Source organism: Neofelis nebulosa, chromosome 6 (genome assembly GCF_028018385.1).
Source record: "Neofelis nebulosa isolate mNeoNeb1 chromosome 6, mNeoNeb1.pri, whole genome shotgun sequence".
Taxonomy (NCBI): domain Eukaryota; kingdom Metazoa; phylum Chordata; class Mammalia; order Carnivora; family Felidae; genus Neofelis; species Neofelis nebulosa.
The window spans coordinates 131,765,052-131,781,040 of NC_080787.1; the positions used below are offsets into that span (position 1 = coordinate 131,765,052).

The 15,989-nt window shown below is 36.6% G+C and overlaps 1 protein-coding gene across 1 annotated transcript; it reads left to right on the top strand.

Annotated features, from left to right (window-relative positions):
• The first annotated feature begins 6,043 nt into the window (after positions 1 to 6,043).
• Positions 6,044 to 8,703, top strand: GJE1 (gap junction protein epsilon 1). The gene is made up of 3 exons (XM_058732633.1): positions 6,044 to 6,259; positions 6,942 to 7,124; positions 7,658 to 8,703. Exons 1-3 carry the CDS (start codon positions 6,221 to 6,223, stop codon positions 8,051 to 8,053), a joined length of 618 nt encoding a protein of 205 aa, XP_058588616.1. The 5' UTR covers positions 6,044 to 6,220; the 3' UTR covers positions 8,054 to 8,703.
• The last annotated feature ends 7,286 nt before the right edge of the window (positions 8,704 to 15,989 follow it).

The following is a 15,989-nucleotide window of genomic DNA, read 5'->3' on the forward strand; positions in this document are numbered from 1 at the left end:
ACCACAATATTGTAAAGTTATTTACAGATTGTTGCATCCAGCCTACTCCTTTTGGAGACCCGGAAATGCAACCCAGCAAGTTAAATCATTTGCCTAAAATAACATGATTGGCTATTGACCCTTTCTGCTAAGGCATTCCCAGTTCCATTCCAGAGAACATAAATTATTCATGCAGAAAGACAAACCCAATTTTGGCAGGTCAGAGATTTCAGTGAGATGTGAATTGGTTAAGGATTGTGATTTATGAATTGAGGCAGATGTCCAGATTGCCTTATCTCAGCTGTCCTTCTGTGAAATCTACTACTGGGAGTACCTAAATTGATCTCTATTTCATCCCATTCAAAAGTCATTGGATATCTCAGGAGGAGGAGGGTAAATTACTGTAACACAATGAGAACTTCTGAGAATCAAAGAATGCTAGAGAGGAAACTTATAAAGAGATTATTTCTCCTTGTTTCCAGATGTAAAATAAGCCAAGATAGTCTGTGACCATACTCTGAAGGATTGCACATAAATCATTCTTCATTTTAAGCAAATTACCAGCATTATATAAACCACATATATTTATACATATGTACATACATACATACTTACTTATACATATAAGCACATATGCTATTATAAGACCCATGAAAGCAAGGTCTGTATTATTCTCACACATTCTCAACAACGTACATAGAAGCTGACATTGTAGGTACTCAATATTTACTGGGTTAATGAAAAAAATAAGGGTGAATAAGCACAAACTCTAGAAAAGCATAGGTCTAACACAGTACATGCAGAGGTGCCTAGGTCGCTCAGTTGGTTGAGTGTCCGACTGGATTTCTGCTCAGGTCATGATCCCAGGGTCATGGGATCAAGCACCTCATTGGGCTCTACACTGACTGTGGAGCCTGTTTAAGATTCTCTCTCTCTCTCTCTCTCTCTCTCTCTCTCTCTCTCTCTTTCTGTCTCTCTCCCTCTGTCTGTCTCCCCACTTGTGTGCTCTTTCTCTCTAAAAAATTAAATTAAATTAAATTAAATTAAATTAAATTAAATTAAAATAAAATAAAATAAAGACAAAACAAAACATGTGACTAAACTTAAAATGTTAATTTAGAGTAGCTTGTAAGTAGTAATAATAAAAAATAATAAAAAATAATAAAAAAATAAAAAATAATAAAAAATAAAAAATAAAAAAATATAGTAGATATGTGTTAGCCAGCATAACGAGTGCTTTTCTACACCTTTATTTCATTCAATCCTATCTTGGTTTCTGCACAAAATTAGAGGTTTATCCCCTTTCTGGTCTAGACCACACAGGTCTTAAATGGTTTTAATCTCAGAAATAAGAGTATCTGGCCAAAGATTATACGAGACTCCCATGGTTTAGAGCACTACTGGAAACAGTAGTAATGAATAAATGTCAGCAGTTTGTGTATGTGTGTGTACATGTGTGTATGTGTGTGTATAAGAAGTAGCAGCAGTAGTCATAGTAGAAAAATGCCTGGGCCTGGGGCGCCTGGGTGGCTCAGTCGGTTAAGCGGCCGACTTCAGCTCAGGTCATGATCTCGCGGTCCGTGAGTTCGAGCCCCGCGTCGGGCTCTGTGCTGACAGCTCAGAGCCTGGAGCCTGTTTCAGATTCTGTGTCTCCCTCTCTCTGCCCCTCCCCCATTCATGTTCTGTCTCCCTCTGTCTCAAAAATAAATAAACGTTAAAAAATTAAAAAAAAAGAAAAAAAAAAGAAAAATGCCTGGGCCTTTCTTCACTCCTTTGCTACAACGAAAAGCTCTAGGCAAGGTAGTGCTACTGCCTCAAATTTTAGACCATTTACTTAGGAAACTGATGGGAGTGACTTGGTCATTTAAAAAACCTTTGGAGCTAGGAAAGCAGAGGTACGTTTTAATGATTACATTTACTGACGCTCCGCTAGGGTTCAATCTCACTAGTCTTGCTGAGCAGAAGCCTATATCTTGGCATTTTAGGAGGTTCTAAAGAAAGAGACACTCCCTCCCAAAAAGATTAAACAGAGATAGAGGAGAGACATTGGAAATAGACATGCATATTTCAATGTTACTGAAAGAGTAAATCTTAAAAGTTCTTATCAGGAGAAAAAACATTTTTCAATGTATACAAACATCAAATCCTTACATTGTGCACCTGAAACCAATATAATGTTATATGTCAATTATACCCCAACAAAAATGTTAAAAAAAAAAAAAAACAGATATGGGATTTGCATATGTTATTCATTCTTTCCTAAAATGTTCTTATGGCCAACACAAATATTCTTTACGTTAGAGAAAGCAGTGACTCTTCCTTGCTTAAAAAGGATTATTAATTTGTTAACATTATGTAATCTGCATAAAAAAGAAAAATTAATAGAAAATAATAGATTCAGGTCTCAGTAAAGAAAGGAAGAATATTGGGGCACCTGGGGGGCTCATTTGGTTAAGCATCTGACTTCGGCTCCGGTCATGATCTCACGGTTCGTGAGTTGGAGCCCCACATCGGGCTCTGTGCTGACAGCTCGGAGCCTGGAGTCTGCTTCGGATTCTGTGTTTCTTTCTCTCTCTCTGCCCCTCCCCCACTCATTCTCCCTCTCTTTCTCTCTCTCTTTCAAAAATGAATGAAAATTTAAAAATTTTTTAAAGAAAGGAGGAATATTCTCCCAAATGCTTTAATAATCCCCATACAGTAACTCTGTGAGGTAAATACTACCATCAACCCTAGTTGGAGAAACTGAGATTCAGAGATGGTAAATAATTTTCCTGAGATTTCAAATCTAACCACGTTGTGAAACCAGGGTTCAAATATAGTTTTTCTGATTCCAGAGCCCATGGCCTTAGATACCACATGGTTCCTCCTCTTCACATGGACACCAAATGAGAAAGCAACTTAGATAAATTTCTGTGGAAGCCTTCATGGTTCTTTCTCAAGTGCTCCCCTGGCACGCGTTATACTTTGTTAGTTCTCTGCTTGGCTTTTCCTCTTCCTGTTGAGGTCAGGCCAGGAGCATGGGATAATGGCCAAGCTCTGGAGCACCATCCAGCTGCTATGTATCCCAATAACCCCTGAGATCTTCCCGGGAGAAAATAAGAAAGTCTGGACTTATTTCCCCTTAATTCCTCATGTTTCAGGGTCCTAGTAATCAGCCTAATAATATTCTCATGTGCCTGCAGCCCCACCAGTTAACAGGCAATTCATTCACTATCTTTCACTACCTGGTTTTACAACACCTACTAACTGTAACTCGGGATAAGTTACTTAACCTCTCTAGGCCCTATCTTTAGAATAGACCTGTAAGAGTACAGACCGCAAGAATTCTGGGAGACCATTTGTTTTAAATACTTAATAGCAAATAGAAACCATTCCATAAGCTAATACATTGTTACTGGATGTTTATTGTAGACCAGTTTTTTTTCCCCCCATCTTCTCTAGTTCTTTTCCCATCCCTTTCACATCAGGAAGAAAGGGCTCAGTGGGCAGCATATACCCATGGCCCCAAACTGTACTTTTCATTAATTGATTCTAGGCTTTTCTAGGAAGAAAGCACAAATCCTTGATTTCCAAAATGCATTTTGAAACAGACATGATTCTTGAATATTAGATTTCCTCAATTAATGCCCTTCAGTCTCAGGGTTGATTGTAAAATCACTACAAATTCTTTGCCATCGGAATGTAACTTCCGATCTTCCTGCTGAGAGTTGGAGTCCAAGTTTGCTGTGAGACTTGCTTTAGCCAGCGGGACATCAGCACCTCTGAAGCAAGCAGAGGCTTGAAATGCTCTCGCACTCTGGCCTTTACAATTCTTTCTGCTTTGGAAACTCTGTAACTCCCTCCACAAGCAGAAGTCTGGGCCAGTCTCCAGAATGACAAACAGACATGTGCTTTAGTCACCCTGATCACTCTCCCCAAAGTCTGCCAACCTCTAGGCATGTGAGTTAAGTCATCCCGGATAATCCACATAGCAGCTGACCTGTTGCCTGACCACATTCGCATGCAAGAACCCAGCAGAGATCACTGAGCCACCCAGACCAGGAGAAATAACCACTCAAACCATGAGCTATATGAATGTTTGCTATTTGGCCATTAAATTTGAGAGTGCCTTGCTATGAAATAATTCTTAACTGGTACGGATATTGGTACTAAGCAATATGACTGCAGATCCTTCAAGCGGTAGTAGCCATTTCTCAAATCTGGGTTGGCTTTGCCTAATGTAATATTAGCAAACCTAAAGCAAGCAGAGGACTAAATGATGCTTGCACATTGGGGATTGCCCTTATTTATTTTTTTGCTGTTCCTGGTACTCTTCAAGTCTTAGCACGTAAAGCAGCTCAGGTTGTCGTCTTAATTGACAGCTCTACTAATTGTCATGCATACGACGAGGCCAGCATCACTATAGCCACTGTCTTCTCTGGTGAGTTTATCTTACATTTGGAAAGTAAAACTAGGCTTTCATCATTTCTTGGGACTTTCCCCTCGGGAGCCAGTTGTCCACAGAGATCAGCACTTCTACTCTGTTCTCATGCATAAATCTCATAGAGGGAGGGAGGCACTTCATGCAGGGAAGGCAGCCATGATACAGCACTGACCAGGCCTGCACCTGTGTCTGCCTAGGAATCGCACTTTCCCAAAGAGATAAACCATGTTCCTCCTCCAACATAATCTTTATGGTGATAAGTATAATAAGGGCACTATTCTGGCTTCCAACTGCTTTACTCCTTTGTCTTATGACTCGTTTGAATCATAACCTATAAAGGGAAGAGCAGTATTATTTATTTGGCCTCACATGGATCCCAACAATGAAAATGATACTGTGTTTCTCCCATCTACACATGCAATTTCACACAATTAAGGTCCAAGCCAATTTTGCTCATCTCTGAAAAAACACAGGAAGACTTTGATGGTTTCTACCTGTCTGACCCTAGTATATGTTGGTCTAAATGATCACATTCATTACTGTACATGGTAGAAATCAAAGAAGGATTCCTCCCATGCAAAAGATTGTTTTGGCTTTTGGATGCTTCTTCATAGGAATTGGCACACAGCAAACCTGGAATTCTTTTTCTGAACAAGATGAGAATATAGACCAATTACTCTCATGCAAAAGCTTTGAGGTATCATTACGTTGTCCATGTTTATTTTTCCCTATCCTCTACAACACCGATTTAACAAGGCCACTGCCCCTTGCCCATTGGCTACAACTGCATGTGTTATACAGTTGTTTCTTCACTTGCTGAGGAAAGCAGTGCAGTTGTCTAGAGTTACAGCTCTCACAGAGTGCAGATCACAAAGAAAACAAAGATGAGAAATGCAGGTAAAGAAAGCAGATCTGATTCACCATTGGCTGTAGGGAAGTATCAGTGGGCGGAAGATATTATACAGATATATCAGTTGGAAGGCATCTCCTTATCTGTTTTGGCCTCTGCTGATCTCAGCACCCATAATAATGCCTAGCAGATGATGTATCTACTGAAGGACAAAAGAAAGGAAGGCAGGATTGTTCACACGATTTGTGCCAGATCCCTGTTTTATCTTGGTTGGTAGGAAACTATCTTTTACTTAGAATAGAGATCTAACTACAGATTTTTTATGTCCATGGTAAGTGTTTGACAAGAAGATAAATATGGCAACACATCAGTAATATCCGATGCTGTAACGCCTATCATAATCTGTTACAATTTCTTAAATGTCCCAGAAATTAGTTCTATTCCATAAAGGTAAACAAGAAAGAATCAGGAATATTTTCTATGTGCTTATCTTTTCAGATACACCTAAATGGAGGGGGAGGGGGAAAATCACTTGACATTTTGGAGAAAACTCTAAGCTTAAGAGTCCACTGATTTACCAATAGGCAATTCTCAGGTAACTGAGAGGCACTGAGTGTTCAGAGCCCTTGTTGAGCTGGCCTCTTGCTTTGCTAGCATGCCCATCTGTCTGGCTGGCTATGCTGACAGTGTAAGTCAAGGGATTATTAGATTGAACACATGCCCTCAGCTTTTCTTTGTTTTTGTTTTGTTTTGGGACAGAGATAGGAAAGTTGACTGGGGCCCCAGAGATCTATGGAAAAAAAAAAAAAAAAAAGACAGAAAAGGAGGAGGGGAGAGAAATTTGCAGTGATAAGTGTTTTCTGCTGTAAGAGTCATGGGAGAATATGAGTTTGATTCTGGCAGAAGCAAAGTGGCAATGTGGGTCAAGAATTAACCCACAGGGATGCCAGGATAACAACTCCTGAGACATGTCTCTAAATTACATCAAAAACTTCTATGAAGGATGTGTAAGTATTATGCAAACAAAAAACAAACAAAAATAATTGAGTCTTGTCTTGTATTTTAATCTGATTTGCATAAGTATTGATGAATGAGAACATCTACATATATGGAGAATAATATAAATATCAACCATATATTTCAAAATATGTTGAATTTAAAACTATATCCTGAATAATTCAGGGAGTACTTGTAGCTATTAGTGTTTTAAAGTAGCTCACTATCTCTCAATTCAATAATTAAGAAGTAGAAAATAAGCTGTAATGACAATTAAATAAACATCATTTGGTTGTTAAGATAGTATGCATACCAATGAGTTTAATGTTAGATTTGTTATCTAATTTTCTAAAAGAGGTCCCAGATATTCTAAGATTCTCTTGATTTTATTGCAGAAGGATTAGGGGGGTAAGGATATTCATTGAATTCAGAGCTGTTTAAATATTTCCAAAATTATACATTTGATTAGCAACGTGTCCCTGATAGTTGCATTTCATATTTTCAGAGTTAAAAGGGCTGGGCAATCTCATAATGCAGAATTTGTATTGGGCTTAATGATGTCTAAAGTTATATCTTGCTTCAGAAATTCATGAATGTTAAATATTTTTAAATGTGATCAAGAAAACATCCTTTAACATGTGCTTCTTTAATGTTTGTTGTCAAAACATTTTTTTCTCCTAAAATCACTAACAGGTGAAGCCTCCAACTGTGATTGGTCAATTCCACACCCTATTCTTTGGATCAGTAAGAATGTTCTTCCTTGGCGTGTTAGGCTTTGCGGTCTATGGGAATGAGGCTTTGCACTTCAGTTGTGATCCAGACAAAAGAGAAATAAACCTCTTCTGTTATAATCAGTTCAGGCCAATCACTCCACAGGTAAGTTTTTCTGTGGGCACGTAAGCCTTACTCTACACTGGATAAAAATTGGTTTCTTTTTAAATGTAAAATAATGTCACAATAAGATGAAGAATGTCCTAACAGGCATTGTTTGTAGAATTATTACTTTTTCTCTAACTGGCTGTATAATCCAGGTGAATTAATATGAGTTGGTCAAGAGTTTCTTCCATCTCCAGAATTCTGTTATCTATTGATGTTAGAATTATACTCTAGACCTGTAATTAGAAAATGGAAATTGAGTAGCTACTAAAATAAAGTACTTCATTATAATTAATAATTGGTAGATGATGACAGCAAAATATGACATTTTCACAATCACTAAGATGTTTAACATTTTACATATCTTAGTAAGTAAACATGTTCAATAATACTATCTTCATTATATTTTTATTGCTTGCAAGACTTATGAAACATAGAATTCTTAAGTTTGCTTCTGTTGAGAGACAGTCTCTTTAGTGTGTTTTTGGTAACATGTGGATTGATTTGACTAAGATATTTCTGACATACTTTAGGTGTTCTGGGCGTTACAACTAGTGATCGTCCTGGTTCCTGGCGCTGTTTTCCATCTTTATGCTGCATGTAAAAGCATCAATCAAGAATGCATTCTTCAAAAGCCTGTCTACACTGTGATTTATATCCTCTCTGTTTTATTAAGAATTAGTCTAGAGGTGATAGCATTTTGGCTTCAGATTCACCTCTTTGGTTTCCAAGTTAAACCTCTCTACTTGTGTGATGCTGGATCTTTTGGGGAAAAATTTACTATTATAAAATGCATGGTGCCAGAACACTTTGAGAAGACCATTTTTCTCATTGCAATGTATACATTTACTGTAATTACAGTAGTATTATGTGTTGCTGAAATTTTTGAAATCATATTTAGAAGATTATGCTTTCTAATTAGGCAATGACCAAAAGGTTGACTACCTGCCGATATGTCACAATTCTTCATCAGTCATGTTCATTTAGTTTCATCTTATTCACTGACTATCTCAATTTCACACATAAATATCTATTCTTTAAACTTATCTCAGTGTGTCTAAACTTTATGTCCAATATAAAATAGAATACTAAGTTCCAAGGCAAGTGTTCTTGAACAAACATTTCATTCTATTTTAATTTTGTCACATATTAGAAAATATATACAGAACTAATGTTAATTCTTTTTAAAATAGAACTTGTATAGAGTTCTCACACATATAACATCTTAATCACAGTATTTTGTGGCCAGAGAAGTTTTATTATCTCTTTTACAGAGTGGAAAATTGCATCTTAGGGGGGTTAATATGTATGCCCAAAGTCATACAACCACATTAGAATTAAGGTCCCCTAAATATAAAGGCTGAACACTTTTGGCTAAACTTTGAGGGTGTTAATTATATTTGCATTCATATAAATGTAACTTACTTAAGTGCAAAAGTTGTAAATTAATTATTAAAAGTCATTCTATAGTTTGATCACTAACTTAAAGAAATGGAGTAATTACATTTTTAATATTATACTGTTTTCTTGAAAGTTTTAACATCAAATGATATGGTAATATAGCCACCAAATAAATTAAAAATGCTATGGCAAATATTGTGAATGGTTTCCTTGTTTCTTTTTTTTTTTTAATGTTTATTTATTTTTGAGTGGGGGCGGGGGGCGGGGAGGCACAGAGAGACAGGGAAACAGAAGATCAGAAGTGGGCTCTGTCCTGACAGCAGAAAGCCCTATGTGGGACTTGAACTCAAGAACTGTGAGACCATGACCTGAGCCAAAGTTAGACACTCAGTTGACTGAGTCACTCAGGTGTTCTGGTTTTCTTGTTTCTTATTGAAGGAAAAACAAAACAACAAAAAAACAAAAAACTCTGTGCTCACGGATATCCTAATAATGATAGCTTTTATGGTCAAGATTATTGAAATGGAAAAGTATATTTATATTAAGTTAGACTTCCTAAAGAGTTATAAAATTATTTCAAAGAAATTTATATTAGTTCAGTGTATTCTTTTTATCTTTACCAATAATCATATCTATTTGATATCATTTGAAATCTTTTTTTTAAAGTTTATTTTGAGACAGGGACAGAGAGAGACCGCAAGTGGGGGAGGAGGTAAGAGAGAGGAGAGAGAGAATACCAAGCAGCTCTTGCTGTCAGCGCAGAGCCCGATATAGGGCTTGATCTCAAGAACAGTGAGATCATGAGCTGAGGTGAAATCAAGAGTCAGACACTTAACCAACTGAGCCACCCAGGCGCTCCTCATTTATAATCTTTATGTATGGCCTCCTTGTACTGATGCCTCATTAGTAAAGAAACTATAGTCAAATACTGAGGTTTTCAATTTTTCTTAACTATTATTCAGTCTATGCTTAATATCATGAATTTCTCAACTTAAGGATTTTAAATAATTGAGGCTTCCTCCACATGAAAAGCACAGGAGAAAAGCCAACTCACTTGCATTCAACAAAGAGCTGCTAAGTATCTGTCGGTTAGCATGTACTGCATTAAGAGTTCATATACAAAGATTGGGGAGCCTAGGTGGCTCGGTTAAGTGCCCAACTTCAGCTCAGGTCATGATCTCATGGTTCATGGGTTCCAGCCCCGCCTCAGGCTCCACGCTGACAGTGTGGAGCCTGCTTGGGATTCTCTCTCTTTCCCTCTCTCTCTGCCCCTCCCCAACTTGCAATTTCTCTCTCTCTCTCCAAAATAAAAGATAAACTTAAAAAAAAAAAAGAGTTCACATACAAAGATAACCAAGATTTACTATCTTTATGAAATGTTTAGTGAGTGGTCGGTGACATCCCAAAAGAGTGGGGCTGTGGAAATAGCCCACCCTGAAGGTAAGAAGTATTTATGTATTCACTATCTTTGTTTCAAATCACTGCAGGGCACCTGGGTGGCTCAGTCAGTTAAGGGTCTGACTTTGGCTCAGGTCATGATCTCACAGCTCCTGGGATCAGGCCCCACATCAGGCTTTGTGCTGTCAGCACAGAGCCTGCTTGCGATTCTCTCTCTCTCTCTCTCTCTCTCTTTCTCTCTCTCTCTCTTCTCTCTTTCTCCCCAACCCCTGCTCATGCTTTCTCTCTCTTTCAAAATAAATAAACTTAAAAAAAAAAAAAAAAAAAAGAATCCCTGGCCCTATGTGCTAATAAACAGCAACAATGTTTAGTCCACTTTCTTCTTATTTCCAGATTCTCTACAGATAACACACTTTTGGATCCATTTTCCTGCACCTTTGGAAGGCTGTTTGTTTGTTTATTTTTGATACCAGACATTGTGTGTTTTACCTTGTTGTTGGATGTGGGATACTTTTGTCTTCCCATGAATATACTTAAACTGTAATGTGGGGCGCGGATAAGTTGCTCAGAAATGGTTGATCCTTTGCAGTTGATCCTTTCAAGTTTTGTTAGATGGGACTAGTGCAGCTCTCACTGAAGGGCTAATTTTGCCCCTTTACCAAGGCAAACCCTTTCTGAGTACTCTATCAGATGACCCGTTAGTATTTTGGAAATGTTATGTTTCTACTATCCTCAAACTGGTTCATTCCTCTTAGTCCCTTTGGGCTGCTATAACAAAGTACATAGACTGGGCGGCTTATAAACAACAGACGTTTATTTCTCAGTTCTAAAGGCTGGAAGTCTGAGACCAGGGTGCCAGCACAGTGAAGTTCTGGTGAGAACCTTCTTCTGAGATACACACTTGTCCTGGTAGAAAAAGGTGAGGGCACTCTACGGTTCCTTTTATAAGGGCACTAATCCCATTCATGAGGGCTCTACCCTCATGACCTAATCACCTCCCAAAGGTCCTGCCTCCTACCATCACACTGGGGGTTAGGATTCTAAAATATGAATTTTGCAGGGGACACAAACATTCAGCTTATCACACTCGTGCATGCAACATAAATTGCTATAACTATAGGAAGCAAGTCTTTGCTGCACCCAAGAAGGGAGAAGAGCAAAGGACCTTCTTCTGGTTTGTCTCTTAGGATTTTTCTCAGGGAAGATTTTTTGTTTTTTGTTTTTTTCTTTTTTTCCCAAAAACCCACAGCAGATTTCCCCTTAGTGTCACTAATCACTCTGATCTATACTCTGATTCGTCCTCCAGGACATTGTCAACGTTTAACTCCTTTTAGAGAGATTTTCTACTTTGGCTATCAGGAAAAGCAACAAGTCTCAATCTTGTGTGAATCTTGAATATTGTTCCTTTCAATCTTTTCAAGAGTTCTTCTCTTTTAAAGATATTTAAAGATGTTATACCGATCAGGACTCCATTGGAGACCCTTTACAGATCTATGGAGCTCTCTTGCTTTGCAGTTCTCTCCTCTAAGGTAGCTTGCCCTGCAAAATCGAGCCTCCTTGCCCACCCCTGCCCACCGCCCCGTACTCTCTCTCCTCACTGGACAGGTAATGGCATTTCTAAGCCACCATAAAAACCTTGCTTACCTCTGCTTCCTTTCAGCAAACAGTACCTGTTATTATGCTTAAAGATACAGATTCAGTGAGAGAGTTGATTTGGACAATCTTTAATTCCTTACTATTCTACTTTTTTTATGATTTCATTTCATTGGTAATTATATCAGGATTTTAGCATACAGCTATATACTCCTGAATAATAAATGATATATATAAATATGGCATTTATAAAGTAAATATAAAATATTTATTAAAAATATACTTTCTAACCAAAATGCAAATGTAGTAAAAAATTAGTAAGAATGTAAAAGCTAAACAAATACTTAACCATTTGAAAATACATTTAAAATTATTTCATAAAAAGCTCTTGGATCAAGTAAGGTAATTTAAAATGAATTTTTTTTTCTGTATTTATAAATGAACAGTCAAATGCTACATATTAAAAGCCATGAGATGGGACCAAATCTGTAGTACACAGAAAATTGACAGCTGAAAATATATTTCTTATTAAAAAGAAATAATAAATGCAATTTAAAAAGTAAAAATAAGAACTCCAAAATAAAACTAAAAAGTACAAAAATAATTCAGGGCACCTGGTTGGCTCAGTTGGTTAAGCCTCTGACTCTTGATTTCAGTTCAAGTCATGATCTTACAGTTAGTGAGTTCGAGCCCTGTGTTGGGCTCCACCCTGACAGTGTGGAGCTTGCTTGGGATTCTCTGTCTCTCCTTCTCTCTCTGCCCTCTCTCTCTCTCTCAAAATAAACAAATAAACTTTTTTTGAAAAATGTTAAAATAGTTTAATAAGGATAAAGTAAGAAAGTACAGTAATAAATTAGAAAACAAACATATAAAACATATAAAATACAAATATAAAATGGTACTAGAAAACAGTAATAAAATAGATAAATCTGTGTGTGATAGTATACTATTATCAGGTCCTTACAATATATAAAGTTGTATATTATCAGTTAAAGTATATTGTGGTAATATATCTTTAGATATATACTATGACATATAAGCTGATAAAACAAAACAAGAAAATTTGGGCTGAAAAGCCAACAAAGTATATTAAATGGATCATAAAACAGCAATTAGTCCAGAAGGTGGCAGAAAGAGAAAAGGGAAACAAAAAATCATGGGACAAATTGAAAGCAAGATAAGACAGTTGACCTAAACCTAAAAATATCGATAGTAGCAATACGTATAAAAGCTCTTACCACCCTAAACAAGAACAAAGATTAAACGAATGCACTCTTTTAAAAGCCAGACCAAACAATTAACAAGAACCCCACTTTAAATATTTTTGAATACTTAAAGATTTAGTACTTAGGCCATTCAAATATTTTTACAAATAGATTTTAAAAAATGGAAAAAGATATATCATGCAAAAGCGTTAGAGAGCTAAAGTGGCTATAATATAAGAAAACTCAAGTAGACTTCAGGGCAAGGGATAATGACAGGGATAAAAGAGACATTTAATAATGATTAAAGTGTAATATCATCAGGAATCATAACAATTCTGTAATGTCACCAGTTACAGAGTAGCAAACTACACGAAGCAAAACTTGATAAAATTCAAAAAAGAAATAAATGCAATTATAATTAAAGATTTCAACACCCATCTCTCACTAATCAAGAAGATAGAAAGAACATCAGAAAGGATATGGGAGTCTTAAACGTTACTAGTAGATGACTTGAACTAATTGATATTTAGAAATCACTTCACCTAACCACAGCAGATTATATATATATTTTTTTTCATGCATATATGGAACATTCACCAAGGGAGACTATTTGCTGGGCCATGAGAAAGTCTGAAGGAATTAAATCACAGAGTATATAAGCTGATCACAGTGGAATTAAACTAGGAATTAATATGCCCAAGTATTTGAGAAACTAACAGTACAATTTTATTAACCCATAGATTAAAGATGAAATTATGTGGAAAATTGAAAACTATTATAAATAAATGCTAATAAAAACACTATTTCTGAAAAATTATGGAAAACAGCTAGAAGACTAGTTAACAGAACATTAAAAGTTCTAAATGTTCTGTTAGGAAAAAAAATTGAGTTATAAAGTGATTTAAGCCTCTCACCTTAAGAAATTATAAAAAGAACAGTTTAAATATAAATTAAATAGGAGGGAAATTTTTTTAAAAAGCACAAAACTTTGAAATAGAAAACTGAAAGACAATAGAAAAAAATCAGTAGAACAAAAAGTGGTTCTTGAAAAGATTAGTAAAACTGATACATTCCTCCATAGACAGATTGAGATAATAAAAGAGAAAATGAAAATTACTCAGATCATAAATAAAAAAAGGGGCATCACAACAGAATATTTAAATGATTTTAAGGAAACACCATGAACAATGTTATGCCAATAAGTTTGCTACTTATATAAAATGAACAAATTCCTTGAAAGGCATATATTATTAAAAACTTAATTAAGCAGAAAACATGAATATCTTTATACTTATTAAAGAAATTACATTACAAATCAAAAGCCTTCCCACAAAGAAAATGCCAGGCCCAGGCAGCTTCGCTGGTGAATTCCATCCATGCCCTCCTCTACCTTGCGTAGATTCAAACCCCAATCTGGAGGGTGATGTAAGATCCTTGAGCAACTGTTCAGAGCTGGATGGAGGAGAGTTTGGGTCTGTCTTCATAGTAACTACTTCATTATAAAACATCAACAAGAAAAAACAACCTCATGTTAAGATTTAATTTTGTTTCACAGCATAATTCCAATGTGCTGTTAAGCTAACAGTCTCTGTTACTTTTCTCCCTCATATCAATTATCCTCTCCTAATGGGAGTTCATTACTTAAAAAGAAGAGAGCATGTGTTGGCAGATGGAGTAAAATCCAATTTTAACCACTTCACTTACTCGCTTACATTACCTTTCTTCCTAGAACATATGCCAATGAGAAAGAGACCTGAGCAACCTCCAGTCCTGAAAGGAGAGATCAGGAGAATAACAGGAAGGGGTGCTGGGTGGTTCAGTCACTTAAGCATCTGACTTCGGCTCAGGTCATGATCTCACGGTTGGTGGGCCCGAGCCCCAGTTGGGCTCTGTGCTGAAAGCTCAGAGCCTGGAGCCTGGTTCGGGTTCTGTCTCCTTCTCTGTCTGCCCCTCCCCTGCTGACGCTGTCTGTCTCTGTCTCTCAAAACTAAATAAATATTTAAAACTTAAATATTAAAATATTAATATTAAATATATTAAAAATAATAAATATTTAAAATATTAACATTAAATATTGATATTAATAATAAAAAGGAGAATAACAGGAAGGTATAGACTTCATTAGGAATAGGAACACATGATTTTCAGACACAGGATCATTCAATAGGAAAAACATAAAATACAATAACATATTGGTCTAGAGATATTAAAGTCAAGTAGTAGTGACTAGATTTACAGGCTCTGAAACCAAAGCACATGGATTTTTAATAACAAACATTCATATTTACTGGCTGTCATCTGGTGCAAGTTACATAACTTCTAAGTGTCTCATTTTTCTCTTCTGTAAGATAGTGAAAACAATAATACCTTATTCATAGGGTTGTTGTAAAGATGAAATGAGTTGACGTTAAATCCCTAGAAACATACATGATTCATGATAGATGCTCAGCCAGTGTTAGCTAGTTGTTATTACTTTGTCGTGGCAAAGGCGAGGTCAAACAATTCCTATCTGGTGACCTTAATCTCAACAGCAGGAACTTTAGTGTCCCATCAAGGCAATCAGGGCAGAGGGTCTAGCTTAAAGACAGCGGAGAAGACTTGAAACATCAGCTATGTGTTGAAGATTCGTTATGGCACTAGTCCTCACCTCTAGATGTGTCATTAAAATTCCCCAAGACCTTTTAAAAATACTGATATTTAGGCTCCAACCAAGAGCAATTACATCTGACTGCCTGGGGGTGATATCTAGATATAAGTCTTTAAAACAAACAAAACAAAACAACAACAAAAACAGAACAAACTTCTTAGGTGAACTTTAAGGATAAGCACAGTTGAGAATGAAGAATAGGAAAATAATAAATGAGAAGTCATAAGGACAGAATGATGACATTTATGGTTATCCCACTCTGCTTTAGTTTCTACCAATCAAGCAATTTATGACTGGAAGTTAGAATAGTGAGAATAAGAGGAGAGAGAAACCATACTGTCTTTGTCCATTCAGGCTGCTATAACAAAATACCACAGACTGTGTGGTTTACAAACAATAGAAATTTATTTCTCACAGTTCTGAAGGCTGGATGTCTAAGATCCGGGTTCCAGCATGGTCAGGTTTTGGTGAGACCGCTCTTCTAGGTTGCAGACTGTTGCCCTCTTACTGTATCCTCACACAGTGGGAAGGGCCAGCTAGCTCTCTGGGGTCTCTTTTATGAAGGCATTAATCCCATTTATAAAAGCTCTGCCTTCATCACCTAATCACCTCTCAAGGACT

What these genes read in the sequence shown, in the direction of transcription:
- GJE1 (XM_058732633.1), top strand. Translation starts at nt 6,221, where the DNA reads ATGTCTCTAAATTACATCAAAAACTTCTATGAAGGATGT. An exon ending in AAAACTTCTATGAAGGATGT is followed by an intron (nt 6,260 to 6,941) that starts GTAAGTATTATG and finishes AATCACTAACAG; the next exon opens with GTGAAGCCTCCAACTGTGAT. An exon ending in TCAGGCCAATCACTCCACAG is followed by an intron (nt 7,125 to 7,657) that starts GTAAGTTTTTCT and finishes GACATACTTTAG; the next exon opens with GTGTTCTGGGCGTTACAACT.